Source organism: Heloderma suspectum, chromosome 10, assembly GCF_057233095.1.
Source record: "Heloderma suspectum isolate Gila_16-S chromosome 10, 16-S_ref, whole genome shotgun sequence".
Lineage (NCBI taxonomy): Eukaryota > Metazoa > Chordata > Lepidosauria > Squamata > Helodermatidae > Heloderma > Heloderma suspectum.
Window position 1 is genome coordinate 5,866,342 of NC_139467.1, and position 21,814 is coordinate 5,888,155.

Below are 21,814 nucleotides of genomic sequence, written 5' to 3' on the forward strand. Positions count from 1 at the left end.
GAAGGTGTCGGTCTCAAAAGAAGGGCCTCTCTTGAAGATCTTAAGAACTGGACAGGCTAATATGGGTGAAGGCAGTCTGGTCCCAAGCCATATAGGGTTTTATTGGTCATAACCAGCTCTTTGAATTCTGCCCAGAAACAGACTGGCATCCAGTGAAGCTGTTGCAACAAGGGAATCATGTGTTTCCCGCAACCAGCCCTGATCAAAAGTCTGACTTGCAGCATTCTGGACCAGATGGAGTTTCTGAACAGTTTTTGAAGGCAGCCCCATGTAAAGTGTGTTACAGTAGTCCAAACGGGATGTAACTAAGGCACGTATGACTGTGGCCAGTTGAGATGTCTCTAGGAAGGGGTACAGTTGTTGTGTTAGCCTCAGCTGTGCAAACGTATTCCTGGCCACCGCCGAGACCTGGACATCCAGGTTCAGGGCCCAGTCCAAGAGTACACCCAAACTGCAAGCCTGAACCTTCATGGGGGATTTAACCCCATCCAGCACAGGTTAAATCCCTATTCTCTGATCTGCCTTTTGACTAAACAGGAGCACCTCTGTCTTGTCTGGATTAAGCTTTAATTTGTTTGCCCTCATCCAGTCTGTTACCTACATCAGGCACCGATTTAGAACTAGAACAGCTTCCTTGCTTCCACTAGATGTAGCTCTGCTTTCTTACCAGTGGAAAATCTACCTGCACCCTGTCTGAGGGTTGAATTTTTTTGAAGTCTCCAATCAATCTTCTCGGCCTTAAGGCCTAGAAATTTGCTTTCCAAGCTTTACAACTTTTTTTGTTAGGGAAGTTTGCTTTTTTAATATGCTGATTTCTGCATTCAAAACCACTGGGGGCAGTTGCAGAGTACACTTGCCCTTGGCTTTGCAGTATCTTTGGGTCTCCATATACCAGCCTTCCCAGGATCCCCCAGCCAGGGATTCTGGGAGTTGTAGTCCAACACATCTGGAGGGCACCAGGCTGGGGAAGGCTACCATATACCCTTGTGTGAAGTAACTACCTGGGCTGCCTTATTCCTTCACGATGGACTGCTACCCATAGGTCAGTTAGCATGCCTTCTTCTCCAGTTGCCCATGTTCATCTCTACAGCAACTTTCAGATCTACCATCCTTCCTGTATCATCTATTTTGCCACCAATGCAGGATTAAACTCCTTCTAGGATATTACAAAGGGTTAATCTTGCCTGAGATGAGGTCTCTTTCCCTCCACCCACCTGCTTTCCCACCTAATGCAGGGACAAGAAAAGCCCCTTAAATACAACCACCCCAGACAGTATTGCTTACACAGCCATCTGAGTAACACTATCCAACCTGGATCACCTTACTTCTTCCCAGCAACTTAACAGCCTCTCATGGAAAAAAAAGCTTTGTTTTGCAGCTGAAACAGCAGCAGCTACAGCAGAAAACCTGCTGTATGCAGAAAGTTAAGCAGAGACCCACTCACGCCATCTTCATAATCCATTTTTCCACCCGAAGCCCTCCCACCATTGTTCCAGGACCTTTTGCTATTTCTGTAAATGGCCACCTGAACCCCCTTCCCATCAACATGTTTTCTTTGGCTCATGTGATTAATATTGTAAGGGGGGAAAACCCTTTTTTAGCTCATGGAATTCAGTGTGGCAATGGCCACTGGGCTGGATGGATGGCTTTAGAAAGGTGGTGGTGGTGTTCATTTTTAAAAACAAATTAATGCACAGACCTGTCAACACATACGGGGGCTGATGGGAGTTGTAGTCCAAAGTTTCTAGAGGGCACCAGGTTGGGAAAAGCTGCCCTAAAGCCATACTCCTCAAAAAACAAAACAAAAAACAAAACACTCTTCCCTTGAACCTAATTTGTAAAAGCTAGGCTCCTGGGTACTCATCAAACTGAAGGTGCTTCCTTCAGGCTTCTGCAGGTGTTGGGCATGCCAAATCAGCAAGTGCAACAGCCCCAAGCATCACCAATCCCCATGCCAAATGCTGCATGTTTAAACTGACCCATGTAGCCTTAAGAACTAGATACTTGTAATTTTTAAAAAAACAACCCTAAACTGAGTTTCTCAGGATGCTGAATTCCATGTCCCATATCTGTGTTTGCATTTATGATTATAGAATATACACAACTCTGAAGATTTGGTTTAAATATTGGGAATGTAATAGTCCTTGAACATGGAAATCAACTGTTTTGGACTCTTCAAAACATCTGCCAGCCCTCCTAAACAGTGTATCATGTGAATTTCCAGCAGAGCTTGATACAGTAACAAGATGAATACACACACATACAGAGCTTTAGGATAAAATATATTTATATATATAAAATATATATAAAAGACACAAATACACATTAAAAAACAACAAAAGATATAAAAATATCTTGTAGAAATGATTGCGTCTCACAAACTGTGGGAAAGGGTTTAATGCTGTAGTACCTGGTTGGGAAGAGAGAGGCCTGGTCAGACAACTGAAATGATTGTGGAAAAGGCAGCAGAGAGGAAAAGAACAGCTAGTCCACCATTTTACATTAGTGATGGGATTTCTTTCCACATAGATGTCAACAATGATTTTTTCTTTTTCTTTACAATGAAATCTGCTGATGGACCCAAGCTGGGGAGTCTCAGATGACAACAATGCCCTCTAACAGCTGTTTTTGAACAGATTCAACCTCAGTGAAAACCTTTGTGGATACTGAGTGGTTCTGAAATGGGATCAAGCGAGCATAGGCCCATAAACAAACAAAAAAAGGCACTCTAGCCAGGAATTTCTGCCCTGGAGGACTGAAACGAATTGTCCCTTCTGTAGAATTGTCTGCACTGTTTTCTAGTACTAAAGAGCTAGGAAGCTGCCTTATACCAACCTCAGACCTTTGGTTCATCTAGCTCAGTATGTCGACACTGACTGAAAGTGGCTCTCCAGGGTTTCAGAGAAAAGTTTTTCCCAGCACTAGCTGGAGATGCTGCTGGGGATTAAACCTGTGAGGATTTGCCTGCAAAGCACATGCTTTACCACTGAGCTATGGCCCTTCTCCAGAACAATATACTTTTGCTTGTGAGGTACATGGAATTTTTTCAAAAATGCATTAGAAAAATCAAAGGTGCTTCTCAATGAAAGTAAGAAAAGAGGTGAACAGCCTGTTTGTATGTTCAAGATGCTGGCTTACTCCATGGCTCAAGATTTCCCACCCACCCACCTACCTCTGGCCCAAAACCAGCTCTGTAAAGGCCATTTTATTTACAGGAAGTTCCGAATTCATTCCCTGACTGGAACAGGTTCAGTATTTCAAAATTCCTTCAACCCCACAGCATGGCCTTCAATCTCAAAAATTGCTCAAGGTCTTAAAGTTCCCCATCCATTACATGGATGTAGTGTAAGAAAATGTTTTACAATGTAGTTTATTTTTCCCCTTTTACCTCATGATAAAAAAATACCATTAAATATATTGGAAGGAAAGTTGCCACTGGGTTACAGAAATTATGGGAAAATAATGGGTTTTAAATTACCTTTCTTCTAAAAATCATCAGTCTTGAAAACATCAGACCACTTGCTAATTTTAGGATTTGGAGGTTACAAAGGAAACATTAGTCTCAGGGAATGTTTGGGACAAACTCAAGTTTGCAATCATACTTTAATGGGGTAGTGATCACTTAAGTCCAACTGCATGATATTTCTGTCAAACTATCACCCCACCCTCAGGTGTCCCTGGTTAACATGTGTCTACTTTCCCCAACCCTAAATACAGAAGAATATTATGGTGCAACTAGAAGTCATTTCACTGTGATTTAAGAGACTGATAGCACAATCCTATACATGTCTACTCAGAAGTCAGTCACACCGAGTTCAATGGTGCTCACTCCCAGGGAAGTTAGTGTAGGATTGCACCTTCAGTAACTCATTTTATTGTAGTTTGAGAGACTGTGAATTCATATATAAAAATTATCTGCATGTACCTGTTAATTGTAGGACTAACTTGTGCTGAATCCAATCTCATTTAAACAAATGTGCTTCTTGTACTATTCCTGCGTAGGACTGTAGTCCAAACTTTTCTTTGCTCTCCTGCCTGCATGAAATGCTAGAAAGCTATTCTACAGACAAAGCATGAGCCCTAAAGACTGAGAGAGAGAAAGAGAGAAAAGGAGACATTCTAGCCAGGCTTTTCTGCCCTGGAGGACTGGAATAATGTCTGCATTGTTTTCTAGAGCCAGTGTTCCAATTTAGAGCGGGATAACTCTGTAGGATTGCATGGATACCTCTACGCTGAGTCCTAAAAGCCAGTGCGAAGCCAGCATGCATGCTCCCTTCCCCTAGGAAAGAGCACAGGCTTGTCACTCCTTAACTGGAACAGAAACCAAGCGCTGGGAAAACAGAGATTCTCCCTGCCCCTCCCGAGTGGGATTTGGGATCACAGTAGCACCTGAAGCCCATCCCTAGCACCATGGAGGAGGGGAAAGGAAACCTCATCTTGTCACATAAGTGCTCCCTGCCCCCACCGTTAGTGGGGATTTCCTAACTTTCCAAGCTGCATCATGACTCGGAAGAGACCACATGAGTGTCTAATAGGCAAGAAATGAAGGGAGGACACCCACAACCCACATGCTGGAGCTGAGGCAGCCTCCAAAGAAAACAAGTGAAGGTAGTGTTTGCTACTCTACTGGCGGCCACAAGGCGGCACTCAGGTTGCTGGGTGGGCAGTTGCACATTTTGGTTAGTGTGCGTGTGCGTGCGGGGAGCAGGGATTGCTCTTGTGTTTTTGTGCTGTAGTGTTTGTTCACCCCTGCAAAAAGGGTGCAACCAGCCCTGGTTGCAGGGGATGGGGCGAGGGTTCACACATGCGAGAAAGTGTTTCCCTTATCAAGGCACTTCTAGCATCCCCAAACCAACAGCTGGTGTGAGGAATGGCAGGAGCAGGGGCCGAGGATTGCAGGTTAAAAAGAGTGTCCCGCAGGCAGGTGACAACACTCCCACCCATCGCACCGGAGTCCGCCTTGTCTTATAAGTCCAGAGGCTCTTCCACCGGCACTGACTGCAGCTGAGTCAGCACCTTCTCCTCGGAGTCGAGCGCCTCGGGTTCCAGGGGATCACCCCCAGAGGCATCCAGCAAGAGGCCGTCGCCCTCGGGGAGCCGGAGCAAGCCGCTATGGTCCTCCATGGCACTCTTGTCCATCTCAAACAGCCCCTCTGAGCTGGGGCCTTGCAGATCCATGCTGACCGGGCTGGACCACACCACTTGCTGCTGGGACATGGTCAGGCCTTCTGGCTGGGAGAAGTTTGAAAGCAGGCCGGCCTGGCTGGAGTCTGCGCCGAATGCCAAGTCAGTTCGCCCAGTGCTGTCAGAGGCAGAGAGAGGAGAGACTCCGGACGGCAGCACAGAAGTCACCCCCGGGAGCAACACGCCACTGCCTTCACTGACCTCCAGGGTGGCTGGGGCGGTCACCGTCACTTCCTGCTTGATAGGGAGGGCCAAAGCGGGGGCTGTTGGAGCCGAGAGGATGGGGGCCATCAGCATGCCGCCTGGGAAGGTGGCCGTCAGGATGAGCTTGCCCTGCTGCAGAGCCACACCAGTCACGATGGTGCCGCTGCCTGTCGCCGGGTTGGTCAGGAGAATGTTACCTAGGTTGGAAAGGAAAGTGCCCCTCAGGTTTCAGGCCAAGAAAGATCCCTGGAGCCCTGGCTTCCTGCCTCTCCCTGCCCACCCAGCCAGTAAATATGGACCCTGCCTACCTGACCCCAGATTTAACTACTAAGGGAATTTTGAAGGCCTCTCGGTCCGGGCCACGGCACTGGAGATCCTTTAAACTGCCAACGTCAGGCAGGCCCGGTGCAGAGTTGGCATGGACGGGCACCTGCCGAGGGCCACACCCCAGCAGGGGCCCACTGACATGAGCCCCCTGGAGTCGCTCCTCCTCCTCCCCCTTGCTGCCTGCTGGTCCACCTGCCTCTCGCTCTGGCCCAGACGACGGAGGTGGAGAGGAGAAGCAGCAGCAGATGCCGCGGTCTCCTTGCGCCCTGGCTGCCTGTCAAGCAAGCCAGAGGTAGCCATGATGATGAGGAGGAGTACGAGCAGCTGGGGACCATGGTCCTGAGAAGACAGACACACTGAGGGAGGGGGCCCACTGAGGCTGGCTTGCCCAAGGACCCCCCCGAAACTGGACCCGGCACCTCCTATCAGGAATCTGACATCTGACATAGAACCTCCTGCACCCCAAACCTGTGATCTACCGCTGAGCTTTGACCCCCAGCCCCATCTGTCTGGATGGCTTGGTAAGCCTTGCATCTGCACCCACAGTGGGCAAGGTGTGGCCCTCCAGCTGTTTTGGCTTCCAACTCCCTTTATCCCTAAACCACAGGCTTATGTTGGCTAGGGCCGATGGGAGTGGCCAGCCAAAACTTCCAGAGGGCCACAGACGTGATTTATGCCCTTTTAACAACAGGGGTCTATTTTAGAGACAATAATCCTGCTTCTCATTAATGGTCAATTCTACTGACTGCAGGTTTGGCACAGATGCCGCTGTACCTACGGCGGCAACCTGCCCATCAGTAAAATTAGGTCGATTATTATTCAGAGCAGCCTCCCCCAACCTGGGGCCCTCCAGATGTGTTGGACTACAATTCCAATCAACCCAAGGCATCCACAGCTGGCTTGGGTTCATGGGCACTGTGGTCCAACACATCTGGAGGGCCCCAGGTTGGGGGAGGCTGCTTCAGAGGGTAACTAGTCCCCACTGCTGGTGCTAAGCACCAATTAGGCACCGTGATAGTTCTGGGCAACACTCGCCTCGTTCTCCCAAGCCTTCCCAACCACTCTCCACCCAGGGTGGATACCTGGCGCAGCGCCTGGGAGCTGTAGCGCTGTCATGCCTACGTTGGTGTTGATGAGATGCACACTGCTCTGGCCAAGATTTCCACCTGCCACGGCTGCCTGTGGTGTCCCTGCCATGGGCCCAAGTTTGATGGGGGCACCGCCAGTCAAGATCTGGATGGGGCTGCCCATGCTCTGCTGCAGCGTCACGACCTGGGAGGTGGGCACCACTTGGGGCAATGAGATAATCTGAGACCCCTGGGCCACCTGGGGTAGGGAGACGAGCTGAGGGGCAGGCGCCCCCTGTGGTACGGTGTAGATCTGGGTGGGGGATATGGGCACCATCTGAGGTGGGGAGAGCACCTGGGTCCCTGAAACGGGCTGGGACAAAGGCACTACCTGGGAGGGAGGCGACACCTGGCTGATGGGGACCAGGGATGGGGCAGGAACATGGAGAACTGTAGCCTGAGCTGCAGAAGACCCTGGGATGGAAAGTAGCGGCGTGGCCGTGGTAGCAGGAGATGGTGGCGCCAGGGTAACATGGCCACTAACCGTGGCCACGGGCAGGGCTTGAGTAGCAGGGACCAATTTGGCGAGGGGGACGATCTGAGGAGTGGATGTGACTGACGGTTGAGGTGCTGGGGGCAGGTGGGTGGCTGCAGGGGCCTCTTCGTTGGATGGGACAACTTGCGACATGGAAACAGCCGCCAACAGGGCCCCCTTGTGGTCAGAGAGGAGCGTGGCGGCATCAGGGAGAGACAAGAGTGGCGGGACAGCCTCTGACTTCACCTCCACACCAAATGCTAACGCCTCGGCCGCTTCCGACTTCACCTCCCCCTGGAGAGACCCCGGGCTGAGGATGACAGTGGCTGAGGGAAGGGGTTCCTGGGGACCCTTGGAGAGCTCCTGGCTGTTGTTGGGGGCCGAGGATTTGCCGCTCAACAGGGTGGAGGAGCCGTTAAGGAGGATGGGTGGGCTGGGGGCTGCCACGGGGCTGAGGGTAATGGTTTGGTTCTCCCCCAGGGCCAGCCCGTTCAGGATGACGCCTCCGCTGGGGGTCTGGATGACGGATCCCCCGTTGAGGAGCATGGTGGAAGAGCTGGCGGTGATGAAGTTCCCGTTGAGAAGGATGGAAGAGGCGCTGGAGCAAGCGGCTGGCAGGAAAAGGCTGGAGGACGACACCCCTTCAGAGGTGGTGGAAATCCCCATGGCCACTTCTGTTTCCTCGGGGCCATGGCTGGACTCATCCTCCGTGCTGGGATTGCCATCGGACTCGCTGTAGTTAGAGGAAAGATTGGGTGAAGAATTCCCCCCCCCAAACCCAAATGTGTTAAACTGTAGCAAGAACACTATAAAATGGAAAGCCTCCTCAGAGCAGTTTCTCCCAAGCTGGCACCCTCCAGATGTGTTGGACTACAACCCCTATCATCCCCAATGACCAGGAGGAGGTGGGAGTTGCGGTTCAGCACATCTGGAGGGTGCCAGGTTAGAGAAGGCTACTGTGCAGTACTCAGTGTAATTGCTAACGTTTTTGGTCATTTGAACGCAGCCTAACTGAACCAATGTCACACAAGCTTTCGTTGGCCTATTTTACAAAGCGAATTAAGAAAACAGAACGGAATACACCAGCTTTCGCCAACCTGGTGCCCTCCAAATGTATTGGACTATAATCCCCAGCATGGCTGGTGGGGGATTCTGGGAGTTGTAGTCCAACACATCTGGAGGGCACCAGGTTGGGGAAGGCTGGAAGCAGTGGTAGGAATATACACACACACACACTGGTTGAATCAAAGTACACAGGAAAACAACCTAAGTGATCTTTACTTCTCACTATCGTAACACAACCCACACAGCCAGATCGTTGGCACCAGGAAAATATCTCAAACACAAATGATCACCCAAAGGCAACGCTGGCTGCTCATGCTGAGCTGATCTGATCGTGTTGCAGGTTCAGGATAGGAAGCTCTTGGGCAATTGCTCAGCAGCCACAGCAAGGTAGTGGCAGCAGGGCGAAAAGCTTTGGGCAAAGGGGAGGGGAAAAACCTCCCCCGACAAAGCATCACTGACCCCATCCATGCCCCCACCTATGGGCTTAGTTCTGAAAGGACGCCCCCCCCCTCACTCTCTCTCTCTCTCTCTCTCTCTCTGGCAATCTCCATTTCTTTGGACCAGGACAAGTGGCGGACTCCGCCTTTCCAGACCCAGATTCTGGGGCTTATTTGAGAAGGTGGGAGTAAGAATGCAAGAAGAGAGGTGCTGGATCAGGCCAAAGGCCCTTCTGGTCAAACATCCTGTTTCCCATCGTGGCCAAGCAGGCGCCACTGTGAAGCCCATGAGCATGATGTGAGTGCAATTGCCCCCTCCTGCTCGTGTCCCCCAGCAAGAAGAATTCCTCCTGCCTCTGGCATAAAGGGTTCATTGAGTTATCACGCCCAAGAATTATTGAGAGGCCTTTTCTCCTACATCACTGTGCTGCCTGGGGATGATGGGAGTTGTAGTCTAGCCAACCTGGATGGTGCCAGGTTGGGGAAGGCGACTGTAGACAAGACAAGACAAGACAAGAGAGATGGACTGATGTTCTAGGTTCATGAGGCAAGGTGATGGCTGTCGTTCTCACCCTCCCAGTGGGAAGGGAGGGGACAGGATGGAAAAAAAAGGAAACCCAAAGGAAATTCAAAGCCGGGATTCACATTTCACAACAAAGGGGAAGAGCTAGGAGCAGCCCTGTCCACGTTGTGGCTGAGTGCCAGTGCTGCTAACTTGAGGCAAAGTTTTAACCCAGAGAAAGAGAGAGAGAGAAGGGGTGGGGAGAATCCAGCTGCAAGAACATCTGGAATAGCCAGCACGGCTGTTCTTCATTCCACCCCACTGAACAGTTGGTAACAGGAATGAGCTGGAACTTTCTCAAACTTAAGTGGTTTCTAGCTTTTGTTTGTGGAGGGAAGGGGAGCAGGCTGACAAAGACAGACTCTTTTTTAAAACCTCCTCTACATATAGGGGAGGCAGAAGAGAGACACATGCATTGGACATCCTCCTTAGAAACATCTCCTGCTTTTTTGCTCTTGTCAGTGCATCCTTCCCAAGTAGCCCAGGACAGACTAGGCGGGGGGGGGGGGGAGTGTCAGCAAGGCCCTGCATCACCAACTCCTAATTCCTGCATTACAGCCCAATCCAACATATATTTACTTGGAAGTAAGGCTCACCATGTGCGTCTGACTCTCTTGCACAAGATCGTGTTGAGCTTTAGGGTCCCCCATAGTTTTTGCCAAGTTTTGGCCTTTCTGTGCTCTTGATTTGTCTAAATTTGGGACAGGGGATGACACCAACAGGATGTACAAGGGACAGGGTTCCCTCTATTGAGACTGTACATCTTCCTTCCCCAACCTGGTGTCCTCCAGATGTGTTGGGACTACAATTCCCACCACCCCCAGGAGATGCTGGGGTTGTAATCTGACCCATCTGGAGGGCACCAGGTTAGGGAAGACTGATGTATATTTTCTAGAATACTGGGAGAAGAATTACAGAAGGGGGCACAAGCGTGGGGACCCCCATACATCCCATGAATATATTTCTTCAGAGTTGATGGATACACTGTTTTTTAAAAAGCACCTGGGCTTTCCACTGGCAGTGGGGAGGAGGGTTTGCCAGGCACCTTCTTTGAGAGTTTTCAGAAAAGCCCTGAAGACCACCTGTTTACACTGGCCTTCCTGTTGTGTCTTGGGCTGCTAGTTTTATTGGTAATTTCTGTTTCTATGGAATTTTTTTTACTGAATATGTACTTCTTGATTTCTACTGTATCCACTTTGTATGAGTTTTATCTTGTATGCCACCTTGAGAGGGTTCTACTCGTAAAGGTGGCCTAAAGATAATTTCACATAAAAATAAATAAATCCTTACACTAAAATTGCCACTGTTTAAAACAAATCATCCTAAGTCCCTACAGGATGTGGGTTTGAGTCTGTCTGGAAACTGGAGCCTTCCACAGAAGACTCAAAGCATGTTGGAGTCCCCCAACAGCTTCCAAAATCTTCCCTGTTACTTTAAGGTCCCCTAGGAGAGTTGAGGATTCTTTCTTTACTAGGGAACAATTTCCCCCAAACCCAGAGGTGTGGGTTCAAACTGTCTGCATGACTGAAACGTCCCCCTGCTCCCAATTGTATGCGTATGGCCAGGGTGGGCAACTTATGGCCCTCCAGCCCTAACCAGCATAGCCTATTGTGAGGGCTGATGGGAGCTGTAGGCCAAAACATCTGGAGCATCACGAGTTGCCCACTCCTGGCATATGGAGTGATGTGTGTGCGCCTTTAAGGACAGAAGAAGAGCCCTGCTGGATCAGACCAAGGGTCCATCTCATCCAGCATTCTGTTCACACAGTGGCCAACCAGCTGACTGGGAAACCCACAAGCAGGACATGAGTGCAACAGCACCCACCTGCCCGTGTTCCCCAGCAACTGGTGTACACAGGCATACTACCTGATCCTGGAGGTAGCACATAGCCATCAGGACTAGTAGACATTGAGATCTTTGTCTAACCCCCCCTTTGAAGCCCTCCACATTGATGGCCATTCGCTGGGAGTGAATGCTGCGGTCTCACTATGCGCTGTGCGGAGCAATCCTTCCTTTTCCCTCTGAATCTCCCACCTTCAATGCCATCTGAGTGAGCCTCCTCCAAGGGAGGTCCTGCCTACTTCACTGTGCCAGGGCAGCCTTCCTGGACCCGGTGCCCTCCAGCTGTTTGGGACTTCGACTCCCTTTCGCCCCAGCCAGCATGGCCAATGGAACCAGGGCTGATGGGGGCTGAGGTCCAAAACATCCGGAGGAGCCCCGGTTGCAGAAGGCTGCGCTAGGGGCGGCAGTCCTAGCAGAAGCAACATCCCGTTTCCGCAGCGCAGCCGGCTGGCCGTGCGCCCCGGACGCTGTGGCGGGGCCGGCGGAGGCGCGCTCTGCCCATGCCCAGAGGGCGCGCTCCGGCGCGGCGCGGCTCTCACCTCTTGCTGGGCGTGCCGGCGCCTCCGCCGCTGCGATCGCGCTGCCGCCGGTTCTTGAACCAGTTGCTGACCTGCGTGAGCGAGAGGCCGGTGTCGCGGGCCAGGCGGCGCTTCTGCTCGGGGCTCGGGTAGCGGCTGCGGCCGTAGGAGTCGCGCAGAGCGGCGCGGGAGCGGCGCTTGAAGCAGTACACCGTCTCCTCGCCGTCCCAGATGGTGCTGGGCAGCGGGAACTTCTTGCGCAGGCGGTACTTGTCGACGGCGCCCAGCGCGCGGCCCCGCGCCGCCTCGGCCTCGCGGTAGCGGGCGCGCAGGTACAGGTCCTGCAGGAAGGGGTGGTGGGGCGCGCCGAAGGGCCGGCTCTGCACCAGCCGGTACAGCTCGGCGAAGTCCCCGCGCTGGAAGGCCAGCAGCGCCCGCGCCTTGGCCAGGCTCTCGCCCGCCTGCGCCTCCAGGCAGCGCGCCTCGTCGTCGGCCGGCAGCGAGCCCAGGAAGCGGCCCAGCCGGCCCGGGTCGCCCGCCTGCAGCAGCGCCTCGCACACGCACGAGACCTGCTCGGCCGAGAAGCGCGGCGACGGCGGCGCCGCCGACGAGGCGGCGGGGGGCGGCGGCGGCGGCGGGCACGGGGGCGGGCGAGGCGCCCCCGCGGCGGCCGCGCCCGGCGCGCCGCCGCCGGACTCCGCCTGGGCCGGCGCCGGAGTTGGCCGAAGTTTGCGCGGCTCCTCGGCGGCGCCCTCGGCCGCCCCCTCCGCCGCTGGGCCTCGGCCGGGAGGCTCCGCGGGACCCGCGGGGAAGGAGGCCATGTTCGGGCGCGGGATTCCGGCCCCCCTCGCCCGCCTCCGGCCCGGTCCCCTCCCCCTCCGGCCTCCCCTCCCCCTCCGCCTCTCCCCCCTAGCCGTGCGGGCCTCCTCCCCCTTGGGCGCCGCCGCCCCCTTTCCGCATCCTACGAGGCACGAGCCGCCCCCCCCGCGCCGCGTCTCCCCCAGCCGCAGCTCTCGCCCGCCCCGCACCTGGGGCGCCCGCCCCCGCCGATCCTCGCCGCCCCCCGAGCCAGCCCGCCCGAACCTCCCCGCCCCGGCCCTTGCAACTTCGCGCAAACTCCAGCCTCGCCCCCCACCGCCGCGGCCTCCCTCTCCCCCCACTTCTCCCCCTCCTTCCTCGCCGGCCCCCCTTTCCCTGTGCTTTCCCTCCCCCCGCCCCTTCCCCCTAACTTTCCTTTCTCCTCCCTTCGTCCTTCCTACTTTTCCTCCCGGGCTCCTCCTCCTGCCACCAGAGCTCTCCGTCTGTCTTACGCGCGCCTGGCCGCGCGCTGTCCCGCTCCGCCGCGGAGGCTGCGGCGCCCGGGCGCTTGGCGGATTCCGCGCCCCGCCAGTTCCCCGGACCCCTCCCCTCCCCTCCCCCCCAGCCCCGGACACGGGGTTTCCGCAGAGCCCCGGTTGCCCTCCCCAACGGCGCTGCTTGGGAGGCGAGACCCAGTGAGCACTGTGGGGCGTTCTTTCCTGGTTAAACGTGGCGTCCGATTGCGCCGTTGGTTTCTTTTCTGGGGGCGGGGGCGGGGGCGGGGGGGGCTTCCAATCCAAAGACATCGCGCAGCTATGCAGGGCATTCCTCTGCCACCCATTATAGACCCGTTTGCGCCGCCTCTGCCAGTGGTGTAGTGGGGAATTTCAAAGTGCAGGCGCTCATCCCGACAGTCCCGGTGCCCCCAAGGAGATTCCAAAAATGCCGGCAGCTGGGTTGATCCACAGAAACAAACCAGTTCTAGGAGTTTCCATCTCCACCAGGAACAGGTCTTGTCTAAAGCCAAAGGGTCTCAACGCCCATACAAGACCAAACCACCACAAAAGACTTTGCATTACAACCGGGGACCATACACTGTTACTGGGGAAAATGCCTCTCCTCCCAGCTGCTGTGAGAATTGCAGCGAAGCTCAGAGGGAACAGGGGAGTCTGAGGGGGGTGGCAGATGACATCAGCGCCCCTGCTGATTAGAAAGTGCAGGTGCACCCTGGCGAACTCGGCCTCCGGGCTATATCTTCTGCCCCTACGAATACCTGCTTCCCAGGCCTTTTGCCTGACTCAGCATCTTTTCCCATCCAGTTCAATGGGTCTTGTGCTGGAGAATGTCCTCCTGGTGGTTTGGGATCCAATGTGCTTCAGGTGCCAATGTGCCTTGTTGGATCCCTTGCAGGCCATACAGCCTCCCCCCCCCCCCCCCGCGCTCTTAAACATTATGACGTGGCCATGCTGGATTTGCCATTGAGTGGCTGTGAAATCTGACAACATTCCAAGACCCGCTTCTAAAGTATCTTCCACACAGACCCTCGCTTGCCTCCTGCAGGCCCCTGCCCAACCTATTCTCTCTCCTTATGTGACTGCCATTAAGCACATCAGCAGAAGCCTGCTGGATCAGACCTGGGGTCCATCTAGTCCAGCAGTCTGTTCACACAGTGGCTGACCAGCTGCCTGTGAGAAACCTGCAAGCAGGACACGAGTGCAACAGCATCCATAGTTTGATTCTGCGCTGTGCGAAGAAGTCCGTCCTTTTATCCATCCTGAATCTCCCACCAATCAGCTTCATGAGAGGACCCCGTTGGGTTCTAGTATTTTGAGAAAGGGCGAAAAATGGCTCCCTGTCCACTTTCTCCACACCATGCATCATTTTGCACACGATTTCTTCTTGCAAGCCAGAGATAACAGCAAGGATCGCGGGGGCCTTGTGATCCCAGGCCCCTCTTGCAGGAGCTCCACTGGGGTCATGACCCACACTTGGAACCCCTGACCATATATAGCAGCGGTGAGCAATGGGTGGCAAACCTGATATTGTTGGACTGCCACTCCCATCATGCCTTTCCATTGGCTGTGCTGGCGAGGGCTGCTGGGAGTGGCAGTCCAACACCTTATGGAGAGCCAGGAGTGTCGCAGTTGCACGCTGGCCAGCGCCAGTCCAGGAGGGCAGGTCACTGCACCACACACCCGTCAAGGTTTCTCTGCTTGCTGCCACTGGGGCCCTTAATCAGCTAGTTCACGTGGAGAGTGGGCAGGGCCCCTGCGCTGTCTAACATCTACTTGGGAGGAAGACAGCCGAGTAAACCCGAGACGACTCTGACCAGTACGTCGCCTGTCTTCCCTTCCCCTCCTCAGTGCTTCACTTGGCACCCGGTAAGTGCAGCCCAAACAGTCTAGGCAGCGTGGGGGGGGGGGGGACGACGACACACAACCAACCTTTGAAGTTGCAAACAGGGAAATTTATCCAGCCCAGTAATCCAATTAAGGGTGCAGTCCTATGCATGCTTAGACAGAAGTCCTACAACTCCCAGCATCCCCCAGCCAACATGGCTGTCTGGGAAATGCTGGGAGTTGTAGGGCTTTTTTCTGTCGAACCATACCTAGGATTGCACCTTAAGTAAGTAAAGGTAAAAATAGGGTAGCGGTAAGAAAATAGTGAGGATGCAAATAAAACAGGAAAACAAATCCCCCTCCAGAAATCCTGGGGTAGTATTCAACGTTAGGCCTATGTAGAATAGACCCATTGAAACGAATGGGGCTTAAGTTAGTTGTGACTAACAAGTCCCATTCATTTCAATGAGTCAACTCTATGTAGGACTGACATTGGATATTACCCCTGGTCTACCTAAAACCAGTAACTGAGAAAGCTAAGGGAGTACTTGATGTACATCAGAATCTCCTGCTGATGTTCCTTAGCGCCAGGCAGGGACCAGGAAGAGACAACTCAAAAGGGGCTTCAGGCCATGTTATATCCTTTATGGATGGGGGTGACTTTGATTGACAGCCACAACTGAATTGGCCAATGGGCATCAAGGCACAGTTGGGAGGGGATGTCCAAGGAAGAGGACAAGGTGAGAAGTGGCTGGGATGTGCTTGTGGGTTTCCGGTGGGCAGCTGGTTGGCCACTGTGGGAACAGAATGCTGGACTAGATGGACCCTTGGTCTGATCTGGCAAGGGTCTTCTGTTCTGATGTGCGCAGTCCTTTCCTGCCGAGCAGCTCTGTGTATCTCAGGCGACAGCAGGTTGGGATGTGACTGGTTGGTTTGCCCCAAACGGAGGCTGTGTTTCCAGCCGCTACATGGAAAGCTACAACATCATGCGTTAGGGCAGGGTTGGCCAACTTGTGGCCCTCCAGATGTTTTGGCCCACAATTCCCAACAGCCCTAGCCAGGATGGCCAATGGTGAGGGATGATGACAGTTGTAGGCCAAAACATCTGGAGAGCCAGAAGTTGCCCACCCCTGCGTTAGGGCATCGTGCCTGCGTTAGGGCATCGTGACAGTAAGTTGCTCACCCCTGATATACAGGACTCTTGTCAACCAGAACTCCAGAAGAACAACCCTGGTGATTTGGGCAGAAGATCCACCTTGCTGGGATCCTGTTTCTCATGGTGGTGAACCAGATGCCCCTCCAGACATCCCCCAAGCAAAGTAGAGCCAGTCTGTTAGAGGACCCTTGTCTCCTCCCCCCCCCGCCCCATAGATGGCTTTAAAGCGGAAGTGGGCAACTTGTGGCCCTCCAAATGATTTGCCCTATCACTCCCATCATCCCTCACCATTGGCTATGCTGGCTGGGGCTGATGAGAGTTGTAGGCCGAAACATTTGGTGAGCCACAAATTGCCAACCCCTGCTTTAAAGCAAATGCACCCTATCCTTGTGCTAAAAGATTTTCACTTGTCCATGGGCCCAATTCAAAGTGCTAGGCGTGGGGCAGTAGCCAATGATAGACCTATGTAGACTAGGCCCATTCACTTCAACGGGTCTACTCTGTGTAGGAGCACTATTGGATACTACCCATGAACTTTCCAGGCCCTAAACAGCCTGGGACCGTGCTATGGGAAGGACATCTCCTCCTGCATTAACCTGCCCTGCTAATTAGCACCTTCCTTAGACTCATTTCTGCAGGTGCCCCTGCCTTGGCTGTTAGTTGGGTGGCTATGAGAGAGGGGCCTTTTCTTTGGTGGCACCCAAACTTTGTCACTCCCCTCCTAGGCATGTTCACCTGGCGACTTTTGCTGCAATTCTTTAGGCACCAGGGAAAGACTGCAATGTCATCTCTATCTAGCCTTTAGTGGCTTTTAATTGGTGTTGATCTTTTTTTAATTGCCTTTTGTCTGCTGCTGCTGTTTGTTTAAGATGGGTTTTTAACAGCTGGCTTGAGGTTTGTTTGTTTGTTTGTTTGTTTGTTACGGAGGAGAAAGAAAAGAGGGAGTGCTGTGAATGGCCAGTAGTCCGACTGTCTCTGATAAAACCCTGTCCCCTCTTTTGCATTCTGTGAGAAAGAGAGAGGGTCTCCACATGTGCTGGAACTAAACAGAGTTCTGGGGGGGCAGGATGGACCATACCACTTCAGACAGCTGGTGGGAGATCATATTTTGAATCATCCCCGTAAGTGGAAAACAAGAATGTCAGGGAAGAAAGTTTGCTTCTTCTGCTGCTTCCTTTGGACAAGCACTTTGCTTGCTATGCTGGTTTTCTATCTGCAAGTAGATTTTAATGTATGGGAATATTCAGGGACAGTTCCCCCCACCTGCCAATCAGAATTGGTCCACCTTGTTCCGCTGCTTGTATAACTTCGAGTGACTCCAATGGATTTACTCCAGAGGGGGTCCCCTCCCCGCTGCCAACATACGTTGCTTTATACTCGCTTACACTGAACTGCATTTGCCCTTGTCATGTTCATTCTCCCAGGCTGGAGAGATCCTTTGGAAGCTCTTCACAACCCCTTTTTATTTTTACCATCCTAAATAATTTGATGTCGTCAGCAAACTTGGCCACCTCACTGCTCATCCCTAACTCCAGAAGATTTATGAACAAGTTAAAAAGCACCAGTCTGAGTACAGATCCTTGCAGGACCCCGGTGTTTACATCCCTCCATTATGGTTCGAATTCCAGGGTGGTGGCTAGAGTGTTGGACTTGGAGTCGGGAGATCTGGGTTCTAGTTCCCACTCGGCCACGGAAGCTCACTGGGTGACTTAGGGCCAGTCACAGACTTTCAGCCCAACCTACCCCACAGGGTTGTTGTTGTGAGGATAAAATGGAGAGGAGGAGGAGGAGGAGGATGTAAGCCGCCTTGGATTCCTTGCAAGAGGAAAAAAGGTGGGATATAAATGCAATAAATAAAAAAAAAAGATATGATTTATTCATTTTATTATTAAAAAAAATCAAAGGCACATGGTTTAAATGAACGAATTGTTATTCACTCTCTTGGCAGTTTTAATTGTAAACTATGGGGTTCGGCCATGAGGTGAGAGAAATATTTAAACAAACAAACAAATACATTGTAGAAGTTTGGATGACAATGATTACTACACTGGTATTTTTTCCATGTCTCTCTTGGCCCTGTGCTCAGGGGTCCCATGCACACCTATGGAACTTAAAATATGGAAAAGCAGAAATTCAACAGGTGAACACCCACACCCACCCCTGTATCTCCAAGACACTAAAAACTTTGGCAGTTGGCATTTTTGGCCTGTGATGCATCTCTTAAAGGAACAGGAGCCCTTTGAGGGAGGAAATGGTGGTAACTAATCACCACTTTTGCATGGCTTTTTCAAAATAGGGGTTGCGTTTACAGAAAAACAGGCTGCACAATAAGATTAAAAGCAGTGGTGCTTCTGGAGAGTCAGCAGGGATCCTGGCACCAGCCAAAGGCATCATGATCTCAGCAACTGACCTTAAGCAAGTCATTTTTTTCTCAGCCTCATTCCCTGCCCCCCTTCAATATAGGGAACAATGATGCTGATTGACCTTACAGGGTTGTTGTAATGGTTACAACTAGATAATGCATGTGAAGTGCTTTGAACTCTGAAATACAAATGCTAAATGTTATGATGGTTATGATTATGATTTTGCTATTTTTGAGCCAAATCTCCGTCTTCTGGGTTTATGTGAGGCCTGCACAGCTTCTGACTCACCAAATCGAATGCAGCCCACCAGGGGTGAGGTCAGCATGTTTGCTTTGTCTCTTTGACTGCGACTGGCAAAACTGGCATCTAGAATTAATTTTTAAACCTAGGGTATTTAAAATTACTCTAAGCATGTGAATAGTGTTTTTCTTTTGCCACAGAGCAACCATAATCCCTCCTGGCCCTGGTCCTATGATTCAGCAATGCATTCATTAATTTTTCTTTCTTTTTTGTAAAGACTCTGAAGCAGCCTTCCCAAACCTGGTCTCCTGCAGATGTGTTAGACTGCAACTCCCAGCATCCCCCAGCCAGCATGCTAGAAGTTGTAGTCCAACACACCTGGAGGGTACCAGGTTCAGGGAAAGCCAGTCTTAAGAGCTCAGCCTCCACTTGGAGACATTTCTCTGACCCCGTTTCTACAATGCCCCCTGCTGAAAGCATCAGCAACGGAACCTCTCCTCCCCTACTCCTGAATAAACGGAACACCAAAGAGACCCTAAAGAAGGCTGGAGGTCTATGAATCCATTCTAAAGATCTCTCTCGGAAGACTCGGGCACCTGCAACCACGCTATTCTCATCGATGCATGTAGGACTTCCTTCCAAAATAAGCAGGTGTAGGATTTTGTGGCATTAAATGAAGTGGGAAGTTAGTTGCAATCGTCCAGCCTTGCCGCAACATGGTACCTCCAGATGTGTTGGACTACATGGTTGAAACATCCTTTCTCCACTAGGCCCGTACTATTGTTCCCAATAATGGCTTGACTCAAATCTTTCCCCAAAGTGATGCAGCAGCAATGGTGGCCTCCTCCACGCTTTCAACATTTTCCTCTGTCCTTTGCAACAGGAATATAGGATAACAGTATGCTTGAAACAGTGACTCCAGATAACGGCATCAATTAAAACGGAATTCTTTTTGATCTTCTTTTACAGCTTACAGCACAATCCTGTGCCAGATTACCCAGAAGTAAACTCGCCTGAGTTCCATTCCCAAGTAACTGTGCATGGGATGCCAGCCTTGGGTTGAGACTGTGTTGGTGTTTAATGAGAGGCAAACCCTTTGGAACTGCGGGTTCTTCAGTACCCAGCTTTTGAAGCAGAGGGGCTAAAAATGTGAGCCGGGAGCCCAGAAGTCTTGGGTTCCAATCTCAGCTTAGCCATGAACTCACATGGGAACCCATAGGGAAGTGCTGTGCTTCCAGTCACTGCTGCCTCCCCTGCCCTGTCCCACCAGAAATATGGGGATAGTAACACTGGTCCTGTCTTGCAGGGCTGTTTGTAAGGGTTAGTGAGAAAATGAATGTAAAGTGCTTTGAAAGCTAACAGATGAATGCTATGCACATTTACTCAAAGATAAGCCAGACTGTGTTCTGTGGAACTCACTTCCAGGTCAGCGTGCACAGTATTGCAGCGTACATGTTGCAATGTGTTATTATTCCAGTTCTTCCTTGCCATAACTCTAGAGCATCCTGCAATTTCCAGAATGGACACTTGATGTCGCTGTTGCACATAGAAGCTGGCCTAATTCACATACAGGGTTAAACCTACAAAATCTATAAAGGTAAAGGTGTCCCCAACCAGTCGTGTCCGACTCTAGGGTGCGGTGCTCATCCCCGTTTCTAAGCCGAAGAGCCAGCGCTGTCCGAAGACGCTTCCGTGGCCATGTGGCCGGCATGACTGAACACCGAGGTGCACGGAACGCTGTTACCTTTCCCGCCGAGGCGGTACCTATTTATCTACTTGCACTTTCTTGCTTTCGAACTGCTAGAAATTTCGAACTACAAAATCTATAGTGGGGTATTATCCAAGAGCTGACATCCAGCAGTAACAATCCCTGTTTGCCCAGACAAGGAATTCCAGGGGTGTGTTTATCACATTTACTCAATAACAACCACTTGGATCAGGGGTGGAATTCTGGGGTGGTGGTGGGGGAATAGCAAGCTCAGCCTACCTAATTACTTTAAGGATAGGTCCAGCCTACGGGGTTGTTATTCCCTTCGGGTCTCAGTATTTGACCTTTTACTTATGTTGGGTTAACAGAAAACAGTAGAAATATTTATTAATTGAAAGTTCAGTATACTTAAAATAACTAGGTAGGCCTCTTCCCCCCACCCCGAATTCCACTGCCGAACCCTCTGGTAGTCATTGAGCAGATATGAATTAAAAACAAAAAAACACTCCTAGAATTTGAAAGACAGGCTAGAAAAATCTACCCGTTTTACAACTGCTTGATTCTTTGGTAAGATGCTGCGATCTCTCTCTCTCTCTCTCTCTGAAGTACTTTGGCCACATAATGAGAAGACAGGATACCCTGGAGAAGATGCTGATGCTGGGGAAAGTGGAAGGCAAAAGGAAGAGCGGCTGACCAAGGGCAAGATGGATGGATGATATTCTGGAGGTGACGGACTCGACCTTGGGGGAGCTGGGGGTGGCGACAGCCGATAGGAAGCTCTGGCGTGGGCTGGTCCATGAAGTCACAAAGAGTCGGAAGTGAATGACTGAATAAACAACAAATTATATATATATACCGCCCAATAGCCGAAGCTCTGTGGGCGGTTCACAGATATATGTGTATGTATGTATGTATATGCATGTTATTTGTTTTGTGACTTGATGTATGTAGTCTGTAGACAAGACCTTGCACCCGGGTGACTGGCTCTGTGCATATTTCTACTTCTTGTTTTGTGCTTGTAGCAGGATTAGGATAGACAGATAGCTGGAACCTTGCATCATCTTTGGGGGCCTACCTTCTTCTTCCGTTAGGATTCCACCCCAAACTGGAATCATTCACAGATTGCTCTGTTTCTCCATAGAATTATGAGCCGTCCTCTCCCCCTCCAACGCACACACCAGAGGTAAAAATCCTACTTATAAAATTCCTTCCCCTGTGATGAAACAGGCAAAGCAAGGACCCCCAGTTGCCGCTGGCTTCCCTTCAACTCAGCATGGCAGCCTCTCCAACCTGGCCCCCTTGGGATCTGCTGGACTACAAACCCCTTCGTCCCCAGCCAGCCATGGTTTGTAATCCAGCACATCTCAAGGGGACCAGGTTGGAGAAGGTTGCACTATGGACCCATAGTGGAGTGGCAAATTTTGAACTGCAGGCACTCTTCATGACAGTCTCAGCGCCCCCAAGGACAG

General features: G+C 51.7%; 1 protein-coding gene and 1 pseudogene across 3 annotated transcripts in view; one reads left to right on the forward strand and one right to left on the reverse strand.

Moving 5' to 3' along the window:
- LOC146337528 (protein CFDP2 pseudogene) overlaps nt 1-21,814 on the forward strand; it is a 471,985-nt pseudogene that overhangs the window by 151,189 nt on the left and 298,982 nt on the right. The window lies entirely within an intron of this gene.
- SIX5 (SIX homeobox 5) lies at nt 2,279-12,562 on the reverse strand. Its single transcript, XM_084814787.1, has 3 exons — nt 11,763-12,562; nt 6,798-8,050; nt 2,279-5,585 (listed from the first exon to the last, which is right to left on the reverse strand). The coding sequence occupies exons 1-3, from the start codon at nt 12,560-12,562 to the stop codon at nt 4,966-4,968; spliced, it is 2,673 nt and encodes an 890-aa protein (XP_084670913.1). The 3' UTR covers nt 2,279-4,965.